The 24422-nt window shown below is 37.8% G+C and overlaps 1 protein-coding gene across 4 annotated transcripts; it reads left to right on the top strand.

Moving 5' to 3' along the window:
* Nucleotides 1-168: 168 nt before the first annotated feature.
* On the top strand, nucleotides 169-23896 carry LOC133532429 (proteoglycan 4). Of its 4 annotated transcripts, none has more exons than XM_061871098.1 (10): nucleotides 169-281; nucleotides 4228-4506; nucleotides 5180-5291; nucleotides 6159-6274; nucleotides 10474-10592; nucleotides 11430-11542; nucleotides 12349-12453; nucleotides 14228-14397; nucleotides 16025-16126; nucleotides 16629-23896. In XM_061871098.1, the coding sequence occupies exons 2-10, from the start codon at nucleotides 4438-4440 to the stop codon at nucleotides 16821-16823; spliced, it is 1101 nt and encodes a 366-aa protein (XP_061727082.1). In that variant the 5' UTR covers nucleotides 169-281; nucleotides 4228-4437; the 3' UTR covers nucleotides 16824-23896. The 4 variants fall into 4 exon arrangements, with proteins under 4 accessions (XP_061727082.1, XP_061727084.1, XP_061727081.1 ...); XM_061871100.1 differs by lacking the exon at nucleotides 169-281 and adding an exon at nucleotides 415-596 and having other exon boundaries at nucleotides 10489-10592; XM_061871097.1 differs by lacking the exon at nucleotides 169-281 and adding an exon at nucleotides 415-596.
* The last annotated feature ends 526 nt before the right edge of the window (nucleotides 23897-24422 follow it).

Raw genomic sequence — 24422 nt, 5'->3', positions numbered from 1 at the left:
AGAGAATGTTGTCATAGATCTATCTTACAATCTTGTCGAAATCGTAAAGTAATCAATTCGCATTATGATAAATTTAATAACATATTTTTACATCCATAACTATAACAAAACTGTTTAAATTGTACGTATGAAGAAAAAACCTATACCTACATACAAGCCCCACGTATGTAAACTTTTTTGAACAGCAGCGCCCATCACCCGTCAATCATTTTTTATTTTTTTAGTTTGACACCTATTTTGGCTAATCTAAATTTACAAGAGTATGATTGTCGACTAGAAAGGTAAATTTACTCACTTATTTCCTTCCCATTTACTGTTAAAATCAGCCACAATTTGAAAAAAAGCCGGCTATTTCATTGACACGAAGTTAGATCATAATTCCCATTTGCTTATTCGGTTCCCTTTAGGCGACGAACTTCACTGCGGTCGCCATTTGCGCCACGAACGCTGGTAGATCGTCTTGTGTGTAAAATTGTGGAATTGGAGGTTATAGTGCTAATTTACTAGTTAATAGTGCATTAAAATTATCAAAAACAGTTTGAAGCAAGTCAATTGAGTGTTCAATGTCTCGTAAGCACGAAAAGTGTTTCGAATGAGTGAGTATTATGTTTTTTGCGAATGTTACGTAGCATGTAGGAAAGAAACACGTGCTAAATAATAGTTACAATTTTTCTCCAGTTAAATTGCTTTTACACGGTGCTAGCGTGCTATTTCGCATCGACTTTGTGCCTCAATTTGCGTTAAATTGAATCCATCACGTCATTTGTATGGAAACTCGGTCAGTATATTATTATTTTAGTTTCTAGGTGATCTATTTTAGGCTTGGCCGTTCAGCGGAGTTCCTAGTTCGAGTTTCAAAAATGTTTGTTTTTAATATGTATTTGGGCCCTGCGTATGGACTGGACGGTCACGCTACATAAAACCCACATTCTACGCATTAAATAGAAAGTGGAATATTTAATGCGGCATTCTGGGCACCTTTCATTTGTTGACATTCAGTTTCATAACATTATCAACGGTTTGCGTCGACAATAATTACGTTTTGTTGTTTCGTACAAAAGCATAGAGTCGGAGAATGAATGTGCAATCACTTTTTTTCCTGAGGCAACAATTAAATAGTTTTATATTTATTTTTTGGAATTTTCTTTTAACTTTGAGCTTTATCACCAAAAAGTATACTAAAATTAGAAAGTACTAGTATGTTGGTATAATAGGCAACAATTATTAACTTTTACAAGTTACTAAAGATGTATTATTTATGAGGCTAGTACTTTTTATCTTTTTAACCTTGAAAGTTTAATCTCTGCAATGAAATACAATGTTATGTGGTATTGTTGTAATACTTGACATGATTGTATGTTGATGGATTTATTATTTCTTTTAGATTGTTATTTGAGGCCCATAGCAACACACACTATAACACTAAAATGTTATATATTTAATAAATACCATTAAAGTAGATCCTGTATTTCAGTATATAGAACCTAAATGTGTTACCAAGTGACCATTGATATTGTTGTTATAGTGAACCCTTTCTTCATAAAACTGTAAGTCAAATGGACTGATTAAGACACAATGAATAGTTACTTGCAATTTATAGTATGTTTTTTAATACCAACAATCTGCAACAGACATAAATGAAGCACTAATTTGTATGAATATCATAGTTCTTTATGTGTTTTTCATGGTTGATCATTTTTTAATCATTATAAACTATACATATGTTGACTGTAACTAAATAAATGAAATTTGGCACATTTATGAATTATTTAGATGTTTCTTTCATTATTAATTTATTTAAATTTTTTGTGAGAATATCATAAAATTAAATATTTTGTATTTGTAACATTATAATAATTAGAGCCAGACCAAGTTAAGTTGGCAGCAATTTTGACAACCCAGACAGTGCAAGTGTTATTTTAAATGTCAAACTTCTATGAAATTATTATGTTTACTTAACACTTGCACAGGCTGGGCTATCAAAATCGCTGCCAACTTAGCATGGTCTGACTCTAATACAACACTATTAATTCTCAAGCCACATTTAAGACAATAAATGTAATTCTGTACCGATGAAGTATCTTTGCAGTAAAAAAAACTTTTTAATGTGTGTTGGGCAGCTGGAAGTTAAATATATTTTACACTTATGTAAACATCTCTGATTCTAAATACACTAAAACCATAAGTAACAGTATAGTTTAATGTTAATAATGGTAAGGTGTTGAAGAAAAAACAAAAAGCCTATTAACTATTTTGCTGTCAAATTAAACTTGTGTCTTCACAATACATGTCCAAATTTGAATCTTAAGGCTTTGCAATAAGAACTTAAATGTTAAATTTAGAATACAGAGTTTCAAAAGGTGGTGTCTTTACTCATTACTTGTTTACTCTTTCTTATCTGTGGTGATAAGCATGTTTACCAACATACAGTTATTTCATCTCACTAAGTTTAACAAAAATACACTCTAGTATCATAACAATAAGAGTCAGGGTCATCATAATCAAATGAATTAATATTATGAGTTAATGATAGCAAATTAATGGTCATTTGTGAAGTGAAAGTCCAAAAGTAACTCTAATTGGATAAATGAGTCATAGGCATAAATGTTTGTAAATTAGCATACAAATAAAGTAGGAATGCCGTTTTCCTACCTTATCTTATTATCAATAATGAGTTAATTAGTAAATGACATTTATAATATGAAATTAGTATGATAATGTATCAAGATATAATAAGGTAAGATGATCTCCATGTAAACTTCTGCTTTTCTTCGTTATTGTAAATGGAGTCAGATTAGCAAGGTGTTCCTTATATGTCATATGTTGATCTCAATAGGCAGGTGGACATATGTCCTTAAACTACATCCAAAAGAGAGGTATGGGCACTCTGAATGTCATCTTGCTTTGTGTAGTAGGGCACAGCACAGCGGATGTCATTCCAGATCTAGAGCAGAGCCCAACTGGGGAAGTACCTCCACCTTACAGAAAACCGCAGCCAAATAACACTAGACCCTACTCATAACTTATAGTGTTGTGTTCCTGCTGGTGAGTAAGGTTGCCAGAGCTCAACCAGGGTGCAGGGTGTTAGGTTCGGCAACACGCATGTAACTCCTCTGGAGTTGCAGGCGTCCATAGGCTGTGGTAACCACTTACTACCAGGCGCCGTATGCTTGTTTAGTAAGTTATGCTGGGCATTTTCCGTAAATCGACAACCATTGTTGTCTCCACCGACCGAGTTCCTTCGCGCGGCAATTTCCTCACGAGGCGACTCGTTCTGTATGAACCTGCTTAATACCAGTACAGACATCAACTTATTTAGCCATGATGGACCTTATGGTATTACAAGAACTATCAATAGTCAGTTGCTGTGTTGACAATAATTCAGTTGGCAGCAGAAGATACTAAGCGGGCGAAGTGTATGAAATGAACTGAACATATTGTTAAGAGAATAGGAATCTGTGTGATTTTGAATTTCTTACTTAGTTACTTCTGCTAATTGCTGATGGGAACCATCTATACTACTACTAAAAGATTAGGCATTAATCAGAAAGCCATCACTATGTCAGTAGTAAAAACAGGTATCAAATGTGCGAAGACGTGCCTCGGCCGAGACAAACGCACGCCGCCTGGCCATGATGCCTCGGGCGAGGCATGTCTCCACAAACTCGGCTGCTTCGCGCCGCAATTCCCTCGCCATACTCTGTAAGTCTTATTCCGTGGGAATCCGCCTACTACTAGGTCTTTTATCTAAAGTGGTTGGTAAAGAAGTTGCTGTTATTTTCTAGGCGAAGGCAGCTGAGTATTAGGACTAAAACTATTAATATACATTTTCATACTAAATCGCGTTTTTTTACGTTGTCGACGCGTGTTTGTATCGATACAAACGCGATTCGCACGCAAATCATGCGCAGCTTGTAGAACTTTTGCACTCCGATGCAGATGCGCGTTGACGGCGCGTTTGTAGCGAGACGCGTTACTAACGTGTTTACAACGCGCGTTTGTGTCGATACAGAGTATACAGACTCGCTGGCCAAATGCGTTTTTAGCAGAGACTTTCTAGGAGACCCCGGCAGTCGAAAACAACACGCGCCGTCAACATGCGTTTGTATAAACGCGCGTAAAAAACCAATCGCCTCAGTTAAATGGTAGGGAGTGTAGTGCCGCCATCTACATCAGTTAGCAAGAAACTCCTAAGACCTAATTAAAGAATACAATTTCTTTTTTCAGTTGCCGGGAACCCCAGAAATGAAGATAGTCAGGACACATACAAATTCAACTAGAAATCTTATGACAGCAGTGCCTCTAACAAACCAAACCAATTATTTTTAAATCTAAATCTAAACCTTTTTAAATTAAGTGACATTGTGCCAGTATTTAAGCCGTATTAAAAATTAAGTAGTTTATGGTTAGTTTTTTTGTAAACTGAGTGTTGCCAGTATGAAAATTCCGGAGACTTCAGCTAATGTTGGTGCTTATTATGGGAATGAGGAAAATGGACAGTGGCAGGTAAGGATAATTATTAATTGTTTTAATAGAATGAAGTTATTTGTTTTACAAGGGGCCAAAGTTGATGAATTGTTGATACATGAGCAAACGGCAGATTCCAAAAATTTTAGGTTTGAAAAGTCTTGAGTGTTGGGAGGGTTTCAAGGTTAAATAAACTTTGCTAATGATTAAAATACGTTTTTCACCACACCAATGTGAGGAAAATACTAACTGTAAAAAATAACATTTTGCATTTTTATCTGTATATCAAGGAAGTTTTGTATTTAAATATTTTTTTAAAACTATTTTTCACATCTCTGCAATTTGGTGCAACACTAATACTGCTATGTATGGATTAGTACATTACGATACAAGTGCGAAAAATAGGAAATTCGAAACGAGTGGCGATAAATTAAAACACGACCGAAGGGAGTGTTTTAAATCGACACGAGTTGCGAATTACCTATTCGCACATGTATCGTACAACGTTTTACAGTACATATGGCCCTTTAAATGTTCGACACAGTAACGAAATATGCTACTTCTCGCACTAGTGCTATAAAGTAGCCCCATATGTACTGTAAAATATATTATGACCATTACATTCACACCACATACCACATCCACCACACCAGTCACATAGGCTCTATCACTCTAAGACTGCAATAAAAACCATTTTTTGGTCTAATTTCAGCCAAACGGAGTTATAATTGACAGCGGAGTGCCCGGTGGAGTAGTCGGCAGTGGAGACGGTCTGCACCCTCAGCCTGTATACCCTGTGCACATACCAAGGGGACATATACCTGGTAAGCTTTTCTTTTTTTTTTTCATTAGGAGTAAAAGTCACACGATGCCGCTGCCGAAAAGCTGTTCCCATACATCACTAGGCGGCTCCACACAGAGCGAGCGAGTCTGTGTGGACCCGGCTACTCTAATTATGGCGCTGACATACATTTTGTGGCAACATACACACGACATACAGACACGTGATACATGGACAGATTCATGTGATTCGAATATTTAAGTAGGTTAACATTTTGAACACAAGCTGATCACTTGAGGTTTTCTCGAGGCGGGGGAAACCACATAATATACATACCCCTAATATACCCCTGGGGGGGTTTACTCTATATTATGTGGTTTTACAAAAAAGGAGGTTTTGAAAAGGGTCAGAAATCAGGTGGGTTGTATGCTTGTTTGTCATTGACATGGTATAAATAAAACTGTTAGGATCAGGACAAACCTTGCTGAGCGTTCTTGTTGTGATTTTTCTGCAGTCTTCTCTATCTCATCTTGCCTTAGGCTATCTTTCCACTGCGACGTGCGGGAATAAGATTAACATTGGTTGTCACCACATCTCTGCTCTGTTGGATTACAACCAATGCTATTGGTTGATTCCCGCACGTCTCCTCTCATGTACGCCTTATTGGCCACATACTCGACAGGCAGAGACGTAGTATGGCCGTTCTATTTGTCATGCCCACTGCTCCCTATTTTGTATGTTTGGCGCGGCGCGAATCAAGGGACCGGCAATATGAGGTATGGAGCGTCGCGATTGATCGCGCGAGTAGGGCAGTGTGTGGCTGGAGCGGGCCACATCGCGGTATAGTGCGGCCGTGGTATTGTGTTGACTATGGGGAAATAGTGTAGTGTAATGTGTGTGGTTGTGGCAGGCTACGTGATGGCGGGTGCGTACTACGCGGGCGCGGGCTACGGCGCTGCGCCGGCGCCGCCCGACGACTTCGCCGACTACATGTGGATGGAGAACGAAGAGGAGTTCGACAAGCAGGTAACTATCTACACTCTACCGCCTACTTGCTGTACATTACAATATAATATAGTTTTTTTCAAACTAGAAGCATTGGCTGACACATGCCAAATAGTTATTTGTGTCCCAAGGTAGGAAAAGTAGGAAATTGCGTGATACGTGTAAAATTGTTACCCGAGCCGAAGGCGAGGGTGGCAAACACGCGGGATGGAATGTCCTACGTTTCCTCCCGTGGTGCGCATACTATTTTTCTGCTCGACGGAGGCGGAATGCCGCAACTTCGTTTAGCGCAGCGGGAGCAAAGTTGACGCTTTCCGCCCAGAGGGCAGAAAAAGCAATTATAGGCCTGTGACAATGCATATAAATCTGCAAAGGCCATTTAATCGATTCTATTGGTAATGATTTATATTTTTAAGTAAACACACCTTCACAGTTGGACGCGACTGAAACGATTTGACACCAGCGGAATCGATTCAGTCGATAAGTAGAGTCGAACTCTATTGCAATTGAGTTCCGTTTTACATAATGAAACTAAACGATATTAAAATTGATCTTATTATTTTTATAACATAATAATATATATTTTTTGTGATTTGTGTCTAATATATGTATTTTTTTGTCCTATTGGCAATAATTTTTTTTTTTTTTAATGAAGGATTGATTTTGAAACATCAGTGCCATGGAATGAAAAAAAAAAAACAAATGTCACCCTACCCTTCGCGTTTGAAAAAAAGACTATAGTATAATTTGGCAAACCATTATGTCAGTAGAAAGAATCGTAATTCCAAAGGGAGATCCGACCATCATGCCTACGTTTTGTAGCCTACACAAATGTGCCGCCTTTTTCTTCTGACAAAGTTGGCTTGCCACAGTATGTACTGTCTACTTTTGGATACAAGATGCTTACGAGGAACCCGAAATATTTTAACCGCGCATTTCTGAGTCGAAAAGAAGTAAAAAATGTGATATAACTTTAGGTCAAATTCGCAAAAAAGGTTTTTTTTAAGGTCCGACCGAGAATGCTTTTTTTGTCTCGGCCGAGACCGAGACCGAGACCGAGATTCAGTGGGATTCTCGGCCGAGACCGAGACCGAGAATTTATAAAGTAGAAAAAATTAAGACGAATTTTGCACTAAAAATGTTTTTATAATCGAAATTCGACGATTTATCAGAAAAAAGTTATCGTAATCAATTCGTCGCGCTATTAAATAGTATTTTTAGGGTTCCATAGCCAAAATGGCAAAAATGGAACCCTTCTAGTTTTGTCATGTCCTTATGTCTGCCGGTCTGTGCGTATGTCACAGCCATTTTACTCATAAACTATACGATATATTTTATAACCAAATTTGGAACGTAAGTGTAGATGTATTATGTAAGTCGCTTCTTCGTTTAGAAAAATATTTTAAAAATATATTTTCTAATATACACCTACTCCATATAAATGTAACTAAAAGTAAAATAAAAAAACATGAGGCTCATCATAAGATAGGTTATTAAAAATATATAAAGGTTGCTAAAAAGGTTTTTTGATTAAGTAAATACTTTTGAAAATAATCGCTCCAAAAAAATAGTGTGAACCCCTCTAACTTTTGAACCGGGAGACTAAAACCATTTCAAAATATCTAAATAATAAAGCTTAATAAGCAAATAATTTTTCAGGACAATTATTTTGAATATGGTCGGTTAAGCCATTTAAAAGTTTAAATAAAACTTATCTTCTTATTAAAACGACGAAAGTGCCACTAACATACGCTCTTTTGCTTGTACGGCTTTTTTGTATTGTGTGAAGGTACGGAACCTTCCATTATGCGTTGTCCAACACTCACATGGCCGGTTTTTTCAGTACGGATGTGCACAAAAAGAGGTACAATAACAATAATCAAAATAAAGAGTTCTATATTGCAACCCAAAATATCCGCCACAGGTGTCCCATTAACACAAATATATTTAGTATCAAAATATCCAGTGTTATCTTCCACTCACAACAAGTTAATCTAAATTATATCCCGATAACAATATACACTCATTTATTTATCAATAACAACAACCAACACAACGAAAATACCCAAATGAACAAGTCATTACTTGCAACCGCACCTATCCGATCCCAACACTTAGTATTTGATAAGTAATTGGCTTAAAATGTGGGTACGAAACCAATCAAAATCACAAAAAACGTCTAACCAACCGGGCGATGCAACCAAACGGGTGGCTTAGACCCCGGCGCTCGTGCGCGGAAAATTCAAATTCACCAATGATAACTCATTGCCTAGTCTCGGTCTCGGCAAGAATCTCGGCCCATTTTGGGCGAGAGCCGAGACCGAGATCTCGGCTCGATTTTTGGCCGAGAATGCCGAGACCGAGACCGAGATCTCGGTCGAACCTTAGTTTTTTTTAATGTACTTATACATAGAAAGTAAATGTTATTGGTAAAACTATCACTTAAAATGAATTGGTACTTTTTTTTTCTAAAAGCCTATATAGTTTATAGCACATTTTAGTCTTTTAATATAATAGGAATACACTGATAAAATCTTTCTGGTTCCTCGTAAGCACGTTGTAATAGATTGTATCAACCTTGACCGAAGACGACACGGACGCTCATGGTTACAGTTTAACATGAACCTTCGTGCATTTCAATAAGTTTGACGATGGCGCGTTACATATAAAAAGGCATTATGTCTAAGGGTTAAAATTTGCCATTTTGTGATAAGGATTTGTACCGTAAGTGTATGGTACATGTACTTTTTTTTACCAAACGAAAGAGAATACCAAAATGGCACCTTTTGTCTCACGTAAGTTACCATATTGAGTTATTGTTATTTGACATTTGTCAAATGACGACCTGTAGTGGCAGCATGGTTCTATTTTTATCGCTTGTCACTATGCGCGTCACTTTCGCACTTACATACTTGTTAGAACGTGACAGATATGGTGACAAATGATAAAGAGCCGACCATCTTAGCCCTACTGCATTGTCAATATGTACTGTGATTTTTAGATTTCTCTTTTAGGCTTGATTTCCTCCTACGCGTACGTCGGTCGAGCGTACGGCCGGTTGCATGCGATCACTGTACGGAATAGTCGTGCTCAAATTTACGTGGTGAAATTTTTTATAATGAAAATTAACGCAAAATAGCCTCCACGCTTTCTGTCTTGCATTCTGATCTTTGTACAAGCTATGAAACAAAACCTCACAGTTCAGGATGATGGCGCACCTCACTAATTACTCTGTCAACGCTCATAATCACGACTCTGCGTTTTTCTGCTCGCCTGCGTACAGCTGACCCGTCAGCTTTGCAGTGAGCGCGCGATTGGCGCTAATAGCGCGTCAGCGCACCGCCGCCCGCGGCGCTGACGAGCGACACCGACGCGCGCCCTCAGCGACGCGTAGCGTAGCAATAAATCCGCCGCGGACGTCAGCGTAGCGGCCCATAACATTGTGTTATTTGTACGCTCGACCGACAAACGCGAAATCAAGCCTTAGTTACACTTTTACTTACTTTTTTTAGCTTTATCTGTAGTAAAGATCTTTCTCAAAATTTTAAATAAAAGGAAAAATGGATTTAAATATATTCACAAGCGCCTCCCTAAGGCGTTGAGGGAAGGAATGTAACACTTCGCACACATGTGGTAGGCCTCCATGCCTCAGTTGTTTCGAGTCCTGTCGGGGGTGTTTTCCCCATTTTACCTTTAATTTATACATTTGCAGTAACGCTCGTAGACTGCTTCGTAAAAAAATAGTTTAGATCTTTCTCTTCTAGTTACATTTTTGATCGTAGAGCTAAATCTGTTGTATTCTGTGGTAAATAACAGAGCTGAAAATTTTAAAACTTAATTCTATAATGTTGCATGCTATACTTGATTTTAAAATATAAAGGCAGAATATATACATTAGGTGGGTCCACCCAACGGGTTGCCTCGCGAGAAAATAGGCGCGCGAAACAGCTCGGTCTGTGTAGATTGCCTCGGCCGCATTGCCTCGGATGAGACCCGTCTCCATCGACCGAGATGTCTCGCGCGGCAATTTCCTCGCGAGGCGGCTCGTTCTATTTAGACCCGCCTATTACTTCATGGCTTTCTTAAAGTTGTTCTATGTATTACTCATACTCATTTATTTATAATATTTTTACATATTACACATATATATTTATTATTATATTACTTAGTTAAGTAGATTGTTTTTGCATGTTTTTAATAATGCCGTCCGTGTGTCAAAGGCTGTGGTTCCGCAGGTGATGCAGCAGCTGGAGGAGGAGGCGCTCATGGAGCAGTGCATAGAGGCCATGCTGGAGGACGAGCAGCGGGAGCTCGAGAGGCACAACCCCCACTACCCCACGTGAGTGCTCCATACCGACTATCACAGACGGATACTACTACAAACAAATAGATAATAGTACAGTTTGTCGTGATACATACGCGCGTCTACGGCGCGGATTGTTTTGCCTCCCGGGTTTTCTTAGAGAGTCAGCTAAAAACGCATACAAACTCGGCACTCACTCAGGCACTAAGCCTGAAAAAAAAATGAAAAATATTGACGAGGCCTAGCGGTTAGGAACTGGCGGGGAGCATCGCGTCAAGCGCAAAGGAATCTGAGCAGCGTGCAAGACTGCTCACATACGTAATTTTGGGTTCGAACCCCAATTCAAACATATCTATCAACATTAAAAATTACAAGTGTATGAAATTTAGATGGCATTCTTATAATTTGGTACTAGTGGAACTCATTGATAACTACGAGTATTAGTAAGTACATTCCGAGTTTGAACTCAAGTAGGTTCATTTGGACCCGTATTTTGGATAAAATGTAAATAAAATGCAAAACTCGGAAACCGGTTAAATTTCCAAACCGTTATCATGTACTTGACGCAAAACCTTTTAATTTCGGTTTCTCTTTTAAACCGGTTTTAATACAACATTACCAGAAAGTTCTTGTCAGATTAACCGGTTTCGAACAATAAAAACCGGTTTCTTCCTATGTCTATATATTTGTTTTCACTCGTCGAATAAACCGGTTTATTTAGGCTACAATTAAGTACGTTCGCGCTAAAACGCTAGGAGTAAAACTGAAATAAACCGGTATATACCGATATTTTTAAAACCCGTTTCGAGCCTTGATGAAATGTATCAAAGATGTTGTAATTTATGAAAGAAATTTATTTAAATTTGTTATCAGGACGAGTAACGGCAACCCGTCGCTATCCCTGGAAGAGACTGTGTCCCGCTCCACGCTCAACCCCCTCGCCGCCGAGTTCGTGCCCACCTTCGTGCCCCGGGGCGCTCGCACAGGTCAGTGAACTAGTAGCCCAAATATTACTTCAAACTAACATTAACCTGTTGATATAAAGCCCTTACTTTAAGCGAAGGGAATTTGAAATAGAGGTGAATTGTGAAAGAAAACTTTGATCTACAGTAAATTTACTGCCATCTTTAGACACATGATTAAAACTTTTAGAACGCCATTCTCATTCTTCTTATTCTTTCACAGATTATGTTAAATATAAAAAAGTGGCACCATCTAATAGATCAAAGGCCAAAGGTGTAGCGACATCGTTTCGAGCGATGGCGCCACTTTTTGATATTTAATAAATTTAACTCATCGGTGAAAGAATAAAGATCAAAATCAAATGGCGTTCTAAAAGTTTTCTGATATAACAGTAAATTTACTGTGGCTACAAAATTTTCTTTGACAGTCCACTTCTATTTCAAATTCTCTTTGCTTTAATCCTTTGGGTCCACAAATAAGATAAAATCGTGAAATAAAAGCTCAGTAAATACTTTCAATGAAAACAATAGCGAAATGATCAGTTCAGCCATTTTTGAGCTAATGCAAGAAATCTCTTAGTAAAAAGACATACAAAGTGCTGCGAAGGTTCTCCTTTATGCTTGTTATGTACCTACATGATACTTACTAATGAATAGCCTCCATTTGGCTTGTTCTGACACAATGGTAACTACGAAACCTTGCACTGAGCATGGCTCGACATGCTCTTGGTCGATTTTTTAGTATAAGTTTGGCTACATTGGCCAGTAATAGCCGGCTTACCCTAGTGCTTCATCGATCACAGAATTACAAGTCAAATTTTTGATTACAGAAGAAAAGAAAGTAGCAGAAGTAAAGAGCACAGAAGAGACACAGAAAGAGCCCAGCGAAGGAACGGAAGAGGCGCCACAGGTCACGGAAGAAGTCAAAACAGAAGGTGAGAAATCTTAATTTACTCAATACATAGATTAATATGCAGTTGTATGACCATCATCATCTTCCTCGCGTTGTCACGGCTCATGGGAGCCTGGGGTCCGATTGTCAGCTAATCCCTAGAGTTGGCGCAGGCGTTTTTACGAAAGCGACTGCCTTCTGACCTTCCAACCCAGAGGGTAAACTAGGCCTTGTTGGGATTAGTCCGGTTTCCTCACGATGTTTTCCTTCACCGAAAAGCGACTGGTAAATATGTCATCCAGACAGGAATCCGTGGGGCAAAATTGTTTGACAAGTAGGGAGTTCCTGTATCGATAAACTCAACTATCGATGCTAGTTCTATATACTAGTCATCACTCAAGCGTTTGCTTGTAAAAATATATTTTTATTGAGTCAAAAAATAATTAAATAATAACTCAATGTACTCTTCTTCGTTTTTAAGACAAGATAAGACAATTTTATAATTTTACTCCCTTAATTTTAGACGCTTAATACCCGAAAATATGGAACAAATTCTGGTTGTTTACTTTAACAATAGTAAATGGGACATTCACGAAGAAAAAAATTGGGACGAGGAAAATTATAAAATTGTCTTGTCTTAAAAACGAAGAAGAGTAAATTGAGTTATTATTTTTACTCTCAATAAAAACGTATTTTTACAAGCAAACCCTTGAGTGCTCACTAGTATATCGAACTAGCATGGATAGTCGAGTTTATCGATACAGGAACTCCCTACTTGTCAAACAATTTTGCCCCACGGATTCCTATGTCTGTCTATGACCATACACAAACAAATACAAAAACACGAAAAGTAGTACAAATGATCGTAGCTGCAAATTTGTAGAAGCAATATTTTTTACAAGCAGCTTTTATTTAAAGTTTAAATTAAAATTAAAAATTGTTTATTTCGGACCATTAAAAAAAAACCATAGCGATATTAGTAAAAAATCTTAATAGCTATCTTATTATCTATGTTAATCAACTACAAACTAATCCATGCCTTACCACCTCACCAAGAGGCTTTGCCCTACTTATCCGTCCCAATCACCACACCGATCCAGGTATTTAGTGAGCGGGCAGTCGAGTCTCTCGGCCAACGTCCTCAGCATGCTGTTGTTGCTACCGCGCACACGTTTCAGCAGAGAGGCAATTCGTTTGCGCCTAATTGCAAAGTCATCTGCCCTTGCCTCTGCGAACATGCCAGAGGCACTGCAGTGCTTTGGTCGCTTCAGCAGCATTCTGAGGACGTTGTTGTAGTTTATAGGGACCGTGCGCGTTGGAGGGTCTGCCATCTTGTGGTCTGAATCGGAACCATAAACAGGCACATTTACACGTCAAGTGTTTTCTTGTGCATAGTAGGTTCTGCCATCTTGTGGGCTCCATCGGAACAAAAAACATCACATTTACGCCTCGCGACAAAAATCTGACGGCTTCTGTGCTGCCTCCTATAGTTCATGCACGCTCCCTATATATATGTTATTTTGTTAAGTGTCATATCTTGTAAGCTAAATATGACCCACTTCCCGATTTCCAATTGAGCTGACATTTTGCATACATATGTAAATCGGATGACAGTGCAATATTATGATGACATGGAGCTGACCTGATGATGGAGACAGGAGATGAGCATGGATGTTTTTAGATTTGTTTCGATGTGTCCCCGTGGAAAGAAAAGTACAGTCAGCGATAAAAGCTTGTACGAGTAATGAAATTTGTCCCCAAAAAATGTTTTAATTTAAAATCAATATTTATCTCACACTTTCCCCGTCGTGTTTCAGAGCCCCTCCCCCCCGTAGACCCGCCGGAAGTGAGCGCGGCCGACGTCCAACCCATAGACAAGAAACGTGACAGCAAAAAGGATAGTAAAACGAAACCGGAAACTAAGAAACCGATTAAAGTGGACCCTAAGAAGACCAGCAAACCTGCTGTCGTCAAATCAGAAACTAAGGTACAGTACAATTTTAGTTTGTAAGGCTCGGAAACCTTTTAATTTCGGTTTCGTTATTAAAACCGGTTTTTAGAAGAATGTTTCCATAAAGTTCTTGTCGGTTTATAACAATAAAAACCGGTTTCTACCTTTGTCGGTGTCTGTTTACGCGGCACACCACCAGGCCGGTCGGCCGTCACGTCGCTCGTCGGATAAACCGGTTTATTTAGGTTACAAAGTGAAAGTTCGGTGTAAAACTAATACAAACCGGTATTTACCGTTATTTTTAAAACCGGTTCCTAGTTTCGAAAACTCGCTCGTAAAATTAAAAAGATCCTGGGTGCTTAGCCAACGTGTCAATCGTTATATATAAAAGAGTATGGTGTATGCATAAAAGAGTTCCATTACTTAAATATGCTATTAGACCGAGAGCCAGGAACAATTTCTATGACCAATCGCCTCCCGGCTGATAACTCGTGTATTGGTTAACGGCTAGGTATGATGAACCCTCGTGGACGTCAGGTGCCGCTCCGTTAGGTGGGTTGAGGAATGGCAGCCACTGAAACAAGTAAAACATTTAAAAAAATTGTCATCGCCTCCCGTTTGATTCTTTGTCAAATCATAGATGCTGTTGTTAATTTAAAAAATCGTCAGTCGGTTATATCGCGATGGTAAGAACATCAGCTGGTCGCATGACCATGTAAAAAATAAGCTCTATACCTTTTATGATAGCAAAAACGAATACTTTGCCGCACATAAAGTGGTAGGCGCATATTTTTTACATGTTCATTTTACAGCTGACGGTCATTCCACCGCGATAGAATCGGCTGACGGTTTTTTAAGTTTAAAACACCATCTAAACTATCATCTGGCAAGGTATCAGCCGGGAGGCGATGACTGACGGAATATGCTCCTGGCCCGCGGTCTATACAGGGTGATCATAGCCATTGGACAAACCCTGAAATCCCACGTAGGGTTACTTCTCAGGAATGCTCTAACGTTAATATTTTTTTAATTAGAACAAAAGATAAAAAAATATTTTTTTCGAACAAAAGTTATTTGCAATAATCGACAACAATAAGAAACACACTGTGTTCTTTGGCAGTGTTTTTGACAATTTGTTCGAAATATTTGATAATGATGACATTTTTTAAGTCAAGCTTATTAGTGTCATAAATAAAAAAGATAATCAAAAAGGTTGAAGAAGGTTCCATACTATTCTTTGAGGATATTACCCTAGGAGCTACTAACACATACAGGCTGCTCCAAAGTAAAAATTGTTTATTTCTTCGAAACCGCTACACCAACTGTTATGATACTCTGTACACTGGTTCTAAATACCTTAATGCATATGTACATTTCGGCTTTGTCCAATGGCTAGGGACACACTGTATAATAATCTAAATTGTTGAGGTAGGACTTGAATTGAACAATGTATTTTTTGAAAGTTAGCGAGATTCATTTAGAAATGATTTTTTAATATCAATGAGGTTGAATTTGTCAGATAATTATGAAAATTATGTATACAAAAATTCACACATTTTTGCTATTCTGAGCGTGATACTCCTTTTCACATCCCTCACCATGCATTGCTAATGTTAGTGATTGTGTTGAATATGAAATTAATTTTACTTATTTGAATTCACAGGTTCAGCCCAAAAAGAAGGAAGTGAAAGCAGTGAAGAGTGAGCCGAGGTTAGAAGAGAGGGAGAAAGAAGACGCGCCAGTCGTCGTGGCCGAGCTGCCTAAGGTCAGTTCTTACTTTAAGTTTTTGACCATCACAGCTGTCAACTGACACTCCATTAAGTCTTTAACACCAGGCATAACTCACAACTACACATGGTCATTCTCATTTGTGCTTGCGACTAAATTCCGTCAAACCATACTGAATGTATGAAAATTTTGACGGAGTTGAGTTTGACCGCGGTCATATAATTTGAGAATGACCACATGCTGCATATCAAGTTGTAGCGCATTCACTATCAAGAACCGGCTACGTGGATTTGTTTTGTATTAGAAACGGGGTGCTCGGCACTGAAAGCTTTAAAAAAATAGCATAATAAGTGTAAAGGAACCATTTACAAAGTGAATAATTTAATTTGTGCTCGGGGGTTCACCTCGAAGATCGGCTTCGTCAGCCATCTTCGGGCGCATGAGCGCCGAGCTGACTAGGAGTCGGAGTGGTTGTCATGGTCGAAATCGGCCGGAAGGGTCATGATCATGAATTTAATTAGTAAAAATAATTTGTTCAGGTGGCCCCCGCGGCCCCCGCCCCCGCCCCCGCGGCCCCGACGCCGGAGGAGCCGGCGGGCCCCAAGCCCATCAACTACGCGGCCGCCGCGCGCGCCAACAAGCCCCGCGCCGCGCCCGCGCCCGCGCCCGCCCCCGCCCCCGCGCCCGCCAACACCAAGAAACCCAACGTGCAGAGGAAAAACAGCGCCAAGTAACACCCCCCACGCACAGTGACCCCACACACCGGTGGACGCAATGTCATCGCCATGTAAAAACACCATTCTAAAGAGGACCCTCCGCCGTTTACAATAAAGTAGAAAATTCTATTTCGCTTCTGCGACGATGTAAATTCCTTTAGGATTTTTGTTGTAGAAAATTGGGGTCTACAGGGGTTTATTCAGAAATGAACCTTGTACGGTCTTGATTAAAGTGGCAAATGGAACGACGAGAATTTAGGAGTCGTTTTATAACTCGTGTATAATGTTATGTGTATAGGTTTGCTTCTAATACAAAGTTCAGTAGAAATGGCTAAAAATGTGATTTATACCTTTATATAATTATTTTAAAATAAATTCTAGTTATTCATATTAATGACTAGTAACTTAACAGTAAAGGGTATACATAAGATTCTAGCGTACTAGAGATTGAATTTTTTTTTAGAAATTTCTATTGAACACTGTTTTAGACGAATCATTAGTGAATAAATATCACGAACATCTATATTATTAACGAAAGTGACAATATACACCGAGTTTTTGAAATGTTAGGCTGTCTTACCGTGCTGAATTCCAAAATAAGTCATATTAACACAAATTATTCTGACTTATTTTCTTACAAAACAAGGTACGTTTTAGGGATAGATTTAAAAGTCAATTTTTACAGTTATCACGAACTGAAATTGTGTGAAAATTGTAACTACAAATTTTAATGGGGAATCAAGTTGGCATAGCTGTTTGAGCAACCCACTGCAGCGTACAAACGGCAACACTCCTGTCCATCGGTGGACCTTATTCCTTTTATAATAAGGTCCACCGATAGACAGTCAACAGTGTGGGCGATAGTACGAACACGCATGTTTTAAAATCTATTCGTACGGTCGTCCCACAGTATATACTCGTACATATTGTTGTGAGTTTTGACGGCGGCCTCTCCGCTGAGGCGTCTAGGAATCTCTTCTCCGCTTCGGTGAAGTATAACTAATGGTATTTGTTGATTCCGCTCAACTACGCCTCAGAGTAAAGACAGCCTAAGGCGAGACTTAATACTTGAGCCATAAAGCCTGGAGTCTTTGAGACCAGGCATAACTCGCAACTATATATGGTCATTCTAATTTGTGCCTGCCTTTAAACTCCGTCAAACCATACTAAATGTATGAAAAGTTTGACGGAGTCGAGTCTGACCGCAGTCATATAATTTGAGAATGACCGACATGATACATATTTGTGATGCAGTGGGCGCCTTTAATGTCACACAGACTATGACGACCTTGGAGTGGTATGAATATCTTGGACTATATGTTAAGTTGTTATTAAGATATATTTTATTAATATGATTAGTATTTTTTTTTTCGGGAAATATAAAATAAAAAATATTTTTCGTTGAGTTGGAAATTTTGGTGTAAAAAAATGGGTTATTACCACTCACAAGTGTATTAAAATAATGTTTGACATATTTATGAAAATTGGCTTGTTGACTACATCCAAGAAAAATTAGATTAATCAGTGAGAAAAATTTGTTTGGTATAGATTCATAGTTATGCTGATACAAAGACATGTTAGGTCAACAAAAGATGAATCCACTAGATTTTAATGTGGAGGGAGATTTTATTTTAAATTATACACTAAACTTTTTTTGACAAGTTTGGGAATTTTTATGTTATTTATACCCGAAAATCATAATCTTTCGATCGTAATAGGAGAAAAAAAAAACTGTGACGGAATTATTTACAAATATGTGTACCACTTTAAATAAGTGTATTCTCAGAATCAGAATTTTATTATGCTTCAAAATGGGTACATGAAAAGGGGTCATCTATTAATTACGTCACACGTTTAGTGGGTAGGAGGGGGTCAAGAAAATGTGAAATGAGGGCGTCATAAACTTTGTGACGTCACTTTTACTTCATTTGTAGCTGAGAATTGGATTTTTTTTATATTCCCGATTCAGCTAAATAACTAGTTCTTGCAACGATATTTCGTTTTTATTCGTCATTTTTTTATTCCTAATCGATTTCGTGCCGTAAAATTTCTAGTATCACTATTATATTCAAAATGTATTTAATTAAAATAAACGTAAAATAATAATACTTCATTCGAATTGCTGATTTCGTCGAAAACATGATTGCTAGGTATGTGACGTCATACGTGGGGAAAGGGGGTTGCCAAATGTGACCAGATGTGACAAGGAAGGGGGAGAAAAAAATCATGAGTCGTGTGATGTAATTTATGGATGACCCCAAATACGTACATAAAAAAAAATCATAAGGACTTGCGTCTATCAGACTAAGTTTTCAAGCACTCGTGTTAGTGGTTTTGGCCTTTTAAAAATGTACAGCCTTTAAGTATAGTGTGAAAGAGCAAGACCAAAATAAGTTGGCAGCGATTTTGCAAGTGTTAAGTAAACGTCATAATTTCATAGAAGATTGACGTTTAAAATAACACTTGCACTGTCTAGGCTGCCAAAATCGCTCCCAACTTATCTTGGTCAGACTCTAGTACGGTAATTTTAATAGTATGTGATATTTCTTGTTACTGCCGAGTCCGACCTGTTTTGCGTGTTGGTGTTGTGTGTTGTTTTAGCACGATTTTAGGTCAATAATGTGCTTGCATAGTGTAGTTAAATGGTGTGTGATTTCCCAAATCCACTTTAGCAAGCGTTGGGACAGACCTGACTCTCTTAAAGAAAGGCCTGTGCAGCAGTGGGACGTTTGGGATACTATTGGGGCTGCAAGGTGTTTATTAAATTGCCACAAAAAAGCAACATTGAAATGCATTAGAAAAATAATACAATTAGTATACCTAGATTGGTGGAGGTATTTAAATTTTGAAAGTGTGTGATTGACTCACATTAAAAAAAAAACACGCGTAAAATGCAAAATGGAACGGGCTCGCGGTATTCTTGCATTTTTCTTTGAAGGAGGAACGGAAAAAAAAATAAAAAAAAATAATGTATAAAAAGTCCTTATTATTAATAAAATAATTAGCAAAACGATATGTGAATATAATATTAGTTTAAAAAATATATTTTAGCATGAGATTTTTATTAGGAGAAATAATGTCTTAGATACCAGACATGTTGCAAGCCTATTTACATTAAATTCTTTTTAATCCCCGAATTATTGCTTCGAAGCAAAAAATATTTCTAAAGCTTCATATGTCACAAACGTCATATTTCTTCTAATAAATATCGCACCAAATAGCCTATAAAATTAAGGCTGTCCATAACGTTAGTTTGTAAAACAATTAAAAATATTCGTGTACATTGAATGAAAATTATTAAAAAAAGGTTCATTTTTAGCACACCGGGCGACTAGGTACCAAACCTTACATACATATTGTCAACAAAACTTCTTATCTTACTATAATTGTAAAAAAATCTAGCGTTTAAAAGCAATATAATATTGGCCTAATATAAAATTTTGTAATTTGATCGAAATGATTCACCTATAGTGTGTTAGATCATTCACGTGTCGTGCCCAGAAAAAGAGATCTCAGGTGCTAACCATTATTAGCAATAAATTGTGCAACACGGCACCTTTTCTTTACGAACGACACATTTATAATAAAATTATTTTAACGGGTTATTCACGCAGCCTAACGTGTACTGCAATACGCGTCGCACACACGCTAGAGACGGTGCTCCACTTGAAGAAACGGTCAAAACGGATCGATACATGTCGCGCAATTTTCGACTTAAAAACGTGAGTGACCCGTTTTAATATATTTGGTGTATTCTCATTTGTCCCCGCCGGGCACGGATGGGAACAGGTGCATTCATATGAATTCTCATCTGGTGTCAAGTATGGCGGCGGTCACATGGGTCGGGGACAAATAGGAATATATTTAATATGTTCAAGTTTTACAGAAGTTTTGTTATAACAACACAATATAAGGGTCATTCTCCAGATGTGCCTTCGTCTAAACTCCGTCAAACCATACTAAATATATGAAAAGTTTGACGGAGTCGAGTCTGACCGCAGTCATATAATTTGATGACCCATAAGGTACCTAGATGTCGCGCCGGTTCAGTAGAAGATACCTCTAGGGTAGACGTGTGTTATTTTTAAAAAGACAGGGTTAGCATGTAAATTGTGTGTATGTACGAGGCGAAATTAAAAGGGCCTGGAGAAACGTCGCCATTTGCATTTTTTTAAACTGAAAGTGACAAAGGAATAAAGTTATATTTAAATATCCCACTGTACTGTATTAACTTTGTCTGTATATAAAATGTTTCACTGCCATGCCACTAATGATATCGTATACCTAAACTATATAATTTGGAGCAATGACATTATTTGTGCGTTGTTTCAATTTTAAGATAATCAGTTCTCGAAAACTTCTCTAACCATTTTGATAAAACTTGCAGCATAAAAACCGAAAACCTGAGATTGCTTGGTCGCCTAGATGATAAACATCATCAAACGAAATTGTTACAACTGGCGATATTTCTCCAATGCCTTGCAAATTCTGATTTATTCCTTTATTATTGATCGGGAATCTAATTTTAAAATTAAGTTGATGATAGTTTAAAAATAATTCTTTAAATTATGTAGTTTCCTCTAGATATACTGACTATGTTATTATCGTATATTTATATTTCATGTGTGTATGTGATACGAAAATCTGTAAATATTGTACTAAATATATCTGATGATGGTGTTGGGACAGTCATAAATATGTATACAATATGTACCTTCCATTGAAATAAGGTGCGTACTGCCACATAATATAGGGTAAAGGCGCCAGTGTTCAGACCTATAGTCAGCTTGTTTAAGTGATTTTTTTTTAATTATACACTGATCTGTGATTGGCCCTAGTCACACCTGATGGAAAGTGAAGACAGGGCCTAAGATGGAGCTCACCGGTTCAGTAGTAGCCTATTCACTCTTCCTTTAAAGAGATCGAGGTCATATTTATTAGGGAGTACAGATGGCGGGAGCGTATTCCATTCTTTAGCCGTCCGTACGAAAAGGGATGAAGTTATTTAGTTTTATGAATCACTTAAAATTGCTACAATATAGAAAAGCTTCAAGTGGCAGGCTGTTGACTCCCGGCCGATTACTACATTTAGGTTTAGGTTTACTACATTTAAATTTGATTAATTGAAATAGAATGGAAATAAACTATTTTATAGGTAAAAAACTTAAGTAAGTCACCTGTTGTATGTAGTTGTGACGTGTTCAAATAGACAATACATGTTTAAAAGACACACACAAACAAAACAAATGTCTATTCGAACACGTCGCAACTACATACAACAGGTGACTTACTTAAGTTTTTTACCTGTAACTGATTTTATCGCGTTGCTGTCTTACCACTAGTGCTTTACCAAATGCCATAAGTGATCTAATATACACAGTGGGTCCTGCTTTTGATCCTCTCAGTCTTCGGTTGGGCATAAGCACTATGTCGTTTTCAAGCCAAATGTAACTTATTTTCGGTTTTCAATAAGGCATTATTGTCTAAAATGCAATTAAAAATTGTTATCAATTGATTGAAAACCACACATATGTGATGTTTCATGTAAAAAGGGGGTCTAGGGCAATTGACGCTTACGGATTTGATAATAAACGTATTAACCGCTGCCTGGTCCCTTTACATGAGGCTTGACACAAATATTTTTTGTATCACAGACACACGCGGTCAGAGCTCATTGTTTGTTTAAGTTTAATATTTTAATTATTATAATATATTTAAATTATATGTCACAACTATCCAATAGGCATGCTCTGTTGTTTTTGAGATTATGAAAAAGTGACAAAAGTGAAACGAGTTATATCGCGTGTAAAAATAATAATCCGACAGTAAAAATAAATAAAAAATGAATTTTGATACCTAAGAGACAGAAGGGGAGTCCCTTCTGTCCCCGCTCTACGTAAGAGGTGGGGACATGTGAGAATTCTTCGGGTACAGTACGGAATACTTTCAATTCCATATGTGACCAATGTGACCATGGGGACAGATGATAATTATATTATTTTATTCCATTTGTCCGTGTGAACCAGTGGGAATATTAACGCAATTAAAATTAAGTAATACACGCGATGTTAATTTTTTAACGTTTTATAACAGATACACTTGCAAAATTGAATTGTACATTATTCGGACTGATTCATATAAATAAATGTTTAGTTTGACGACTCGCTTTCCTAGCCTAGTTGTATGAGTAGTTAATGGTGCCAGCATATAGGGAGCCTGCATGAACTGTAGAGGGCAGCACAGGAGCCCCCTGCTTTATGCGAAGTGTGTTTTAAGGTGTTGCCAGATCTTACAGACGTATACTTCGGTGGTAGAAACACAATGGTGGTGTGCAAGTTCTTTTAAAGATATTGCCGCTACGGTCGAATTGCCGTTTTGTACATGTTTATGGGTTAAAACAATGCCATGCAAACACGAACCAACCAGATCCAACCTCAGAAGCAAGCAGCGGACTGAGTACCTTTTAAACGCCAGACGGCGAAGGAATATGCCCTGCCCCGGACGCCAGACGGTTATTTAAGCGTAATTGAACTTTACGAAGTCCCGCGTAAGTCCCCATTGCATTGGCGAAGCTGTCGGCTGTGGCCGTCGTTGGCGTGACTCTAATGACGGCCTCGGCTGACTGTGGTGGTGAAAAGTTGAAAAGGGAGCTGCTTTCTTCTGATATGGTCCATTCAAGAAGCCGAAAAGTAATAATGGCTTAACTCATTTAGACCCAATTAGTACAAGTGAATATAATAAAAAAAACATGTAATTATCAAACTCGATCACAACATTTCAAGAGAATCGGTTGAGAAATGCAAACAGCCGTACAGAAATACGATAAGCATTTTTACCCAAGCTGGAACGGGGACTTCGCGTTCGCTCAACTATATGCTGATAACATTAATTCGTATATAGATTATAATTTTTAGGTTGAATGACCCTCGATGTATCTATTTTATAATTATGTTCCAAGTTTAATGGTTTTCACTGTATGATATCCTCACGTTAAAATTATAGTTTATAATTATTATAACGGAGTCACGGCTCCATAGGAGTGACATTATGAAATATAAGAACGTTGCAATAAAATTGTAAATTGAATAGTATTTTGTATTTTTAATCAACCTACAAAATCCTCAGGCTATTTTCATCCAATAACTTGAATATTTTTTCTATATCTAGAATAAAACCGGAATTATATTACGAAATTAGTGGAGTGAAATGAATTTCGTAACATTGATTTTACATACAGTTTCACGTGTAATTTAATATTTTCGTATCCTGCGCAATATTTTGGTAAAATATAACTAGTTTCACGCCTCTAAATTCGTACCGTGAAACTAGCCAACTTTGCCCGCGTATTTCGAAAAAATCACGAATTTCTAAAAAAAATATGAAGTTTTTTGATTTTTTTTTGCTCAGCACGTCCATTGTAGTCAACGCATTAATTTATTTTAAGAAAAAAAATTTGGATCGTGTTTTTACCCACTTGACGTTTTAGAGGGCGGGCAAATATATCCGGAGTTTTCGCCAACACTGCCCACGTCAATTTGGTGCTCAAATACAGCGCATGATGATTTCCAAGGATCCTAAAAAGTTTTTGGGCAGTCCTACCATTCTCTGTTAATAACT

This window comes from Cydia pomonella, chromosome 27 (assembly GCF_033807575.1).
Source record: "Cydia pomonella isolate Wapato2018A chromosome 27, ilCydPomo1, whole genome shotgun sequence".
NCBI classification, from domain to species: Eukaryota; Metazoa; Arthropoda; class Insecta; order Lepidoptera; family Tortricidae; genus Cydia; species Cydia pomonella.
This window is presented reverse-complemented; position numbering and strand designations above follow the sequence as displayed.

Bases quoted from the DNA above. Each gene is read 5' to 3' on its own strand.
- LOC133532429 (XM_061871098.1), top strand. From the start codon at position 4,438: ATGAAAATTCCGGAGACTTCAGCTAATGTTGGTGCTTATTATGGGAAT. The intron at 10,593-11,429 runs GTGAGTGCTCCA...ATTTGTTATCAG, and splicing joins CACAACCCCCACTACCCCAC to GACGAGTAACGGCAACCCGT. The intron at 16,127-16,628 runs GTCAGTTCTTAC...TAATTTGTTCAG, and splicing joins TCGTGGCCGAGCTGCCTAAG to GTGGCCCCCGCGGCCCCCGC.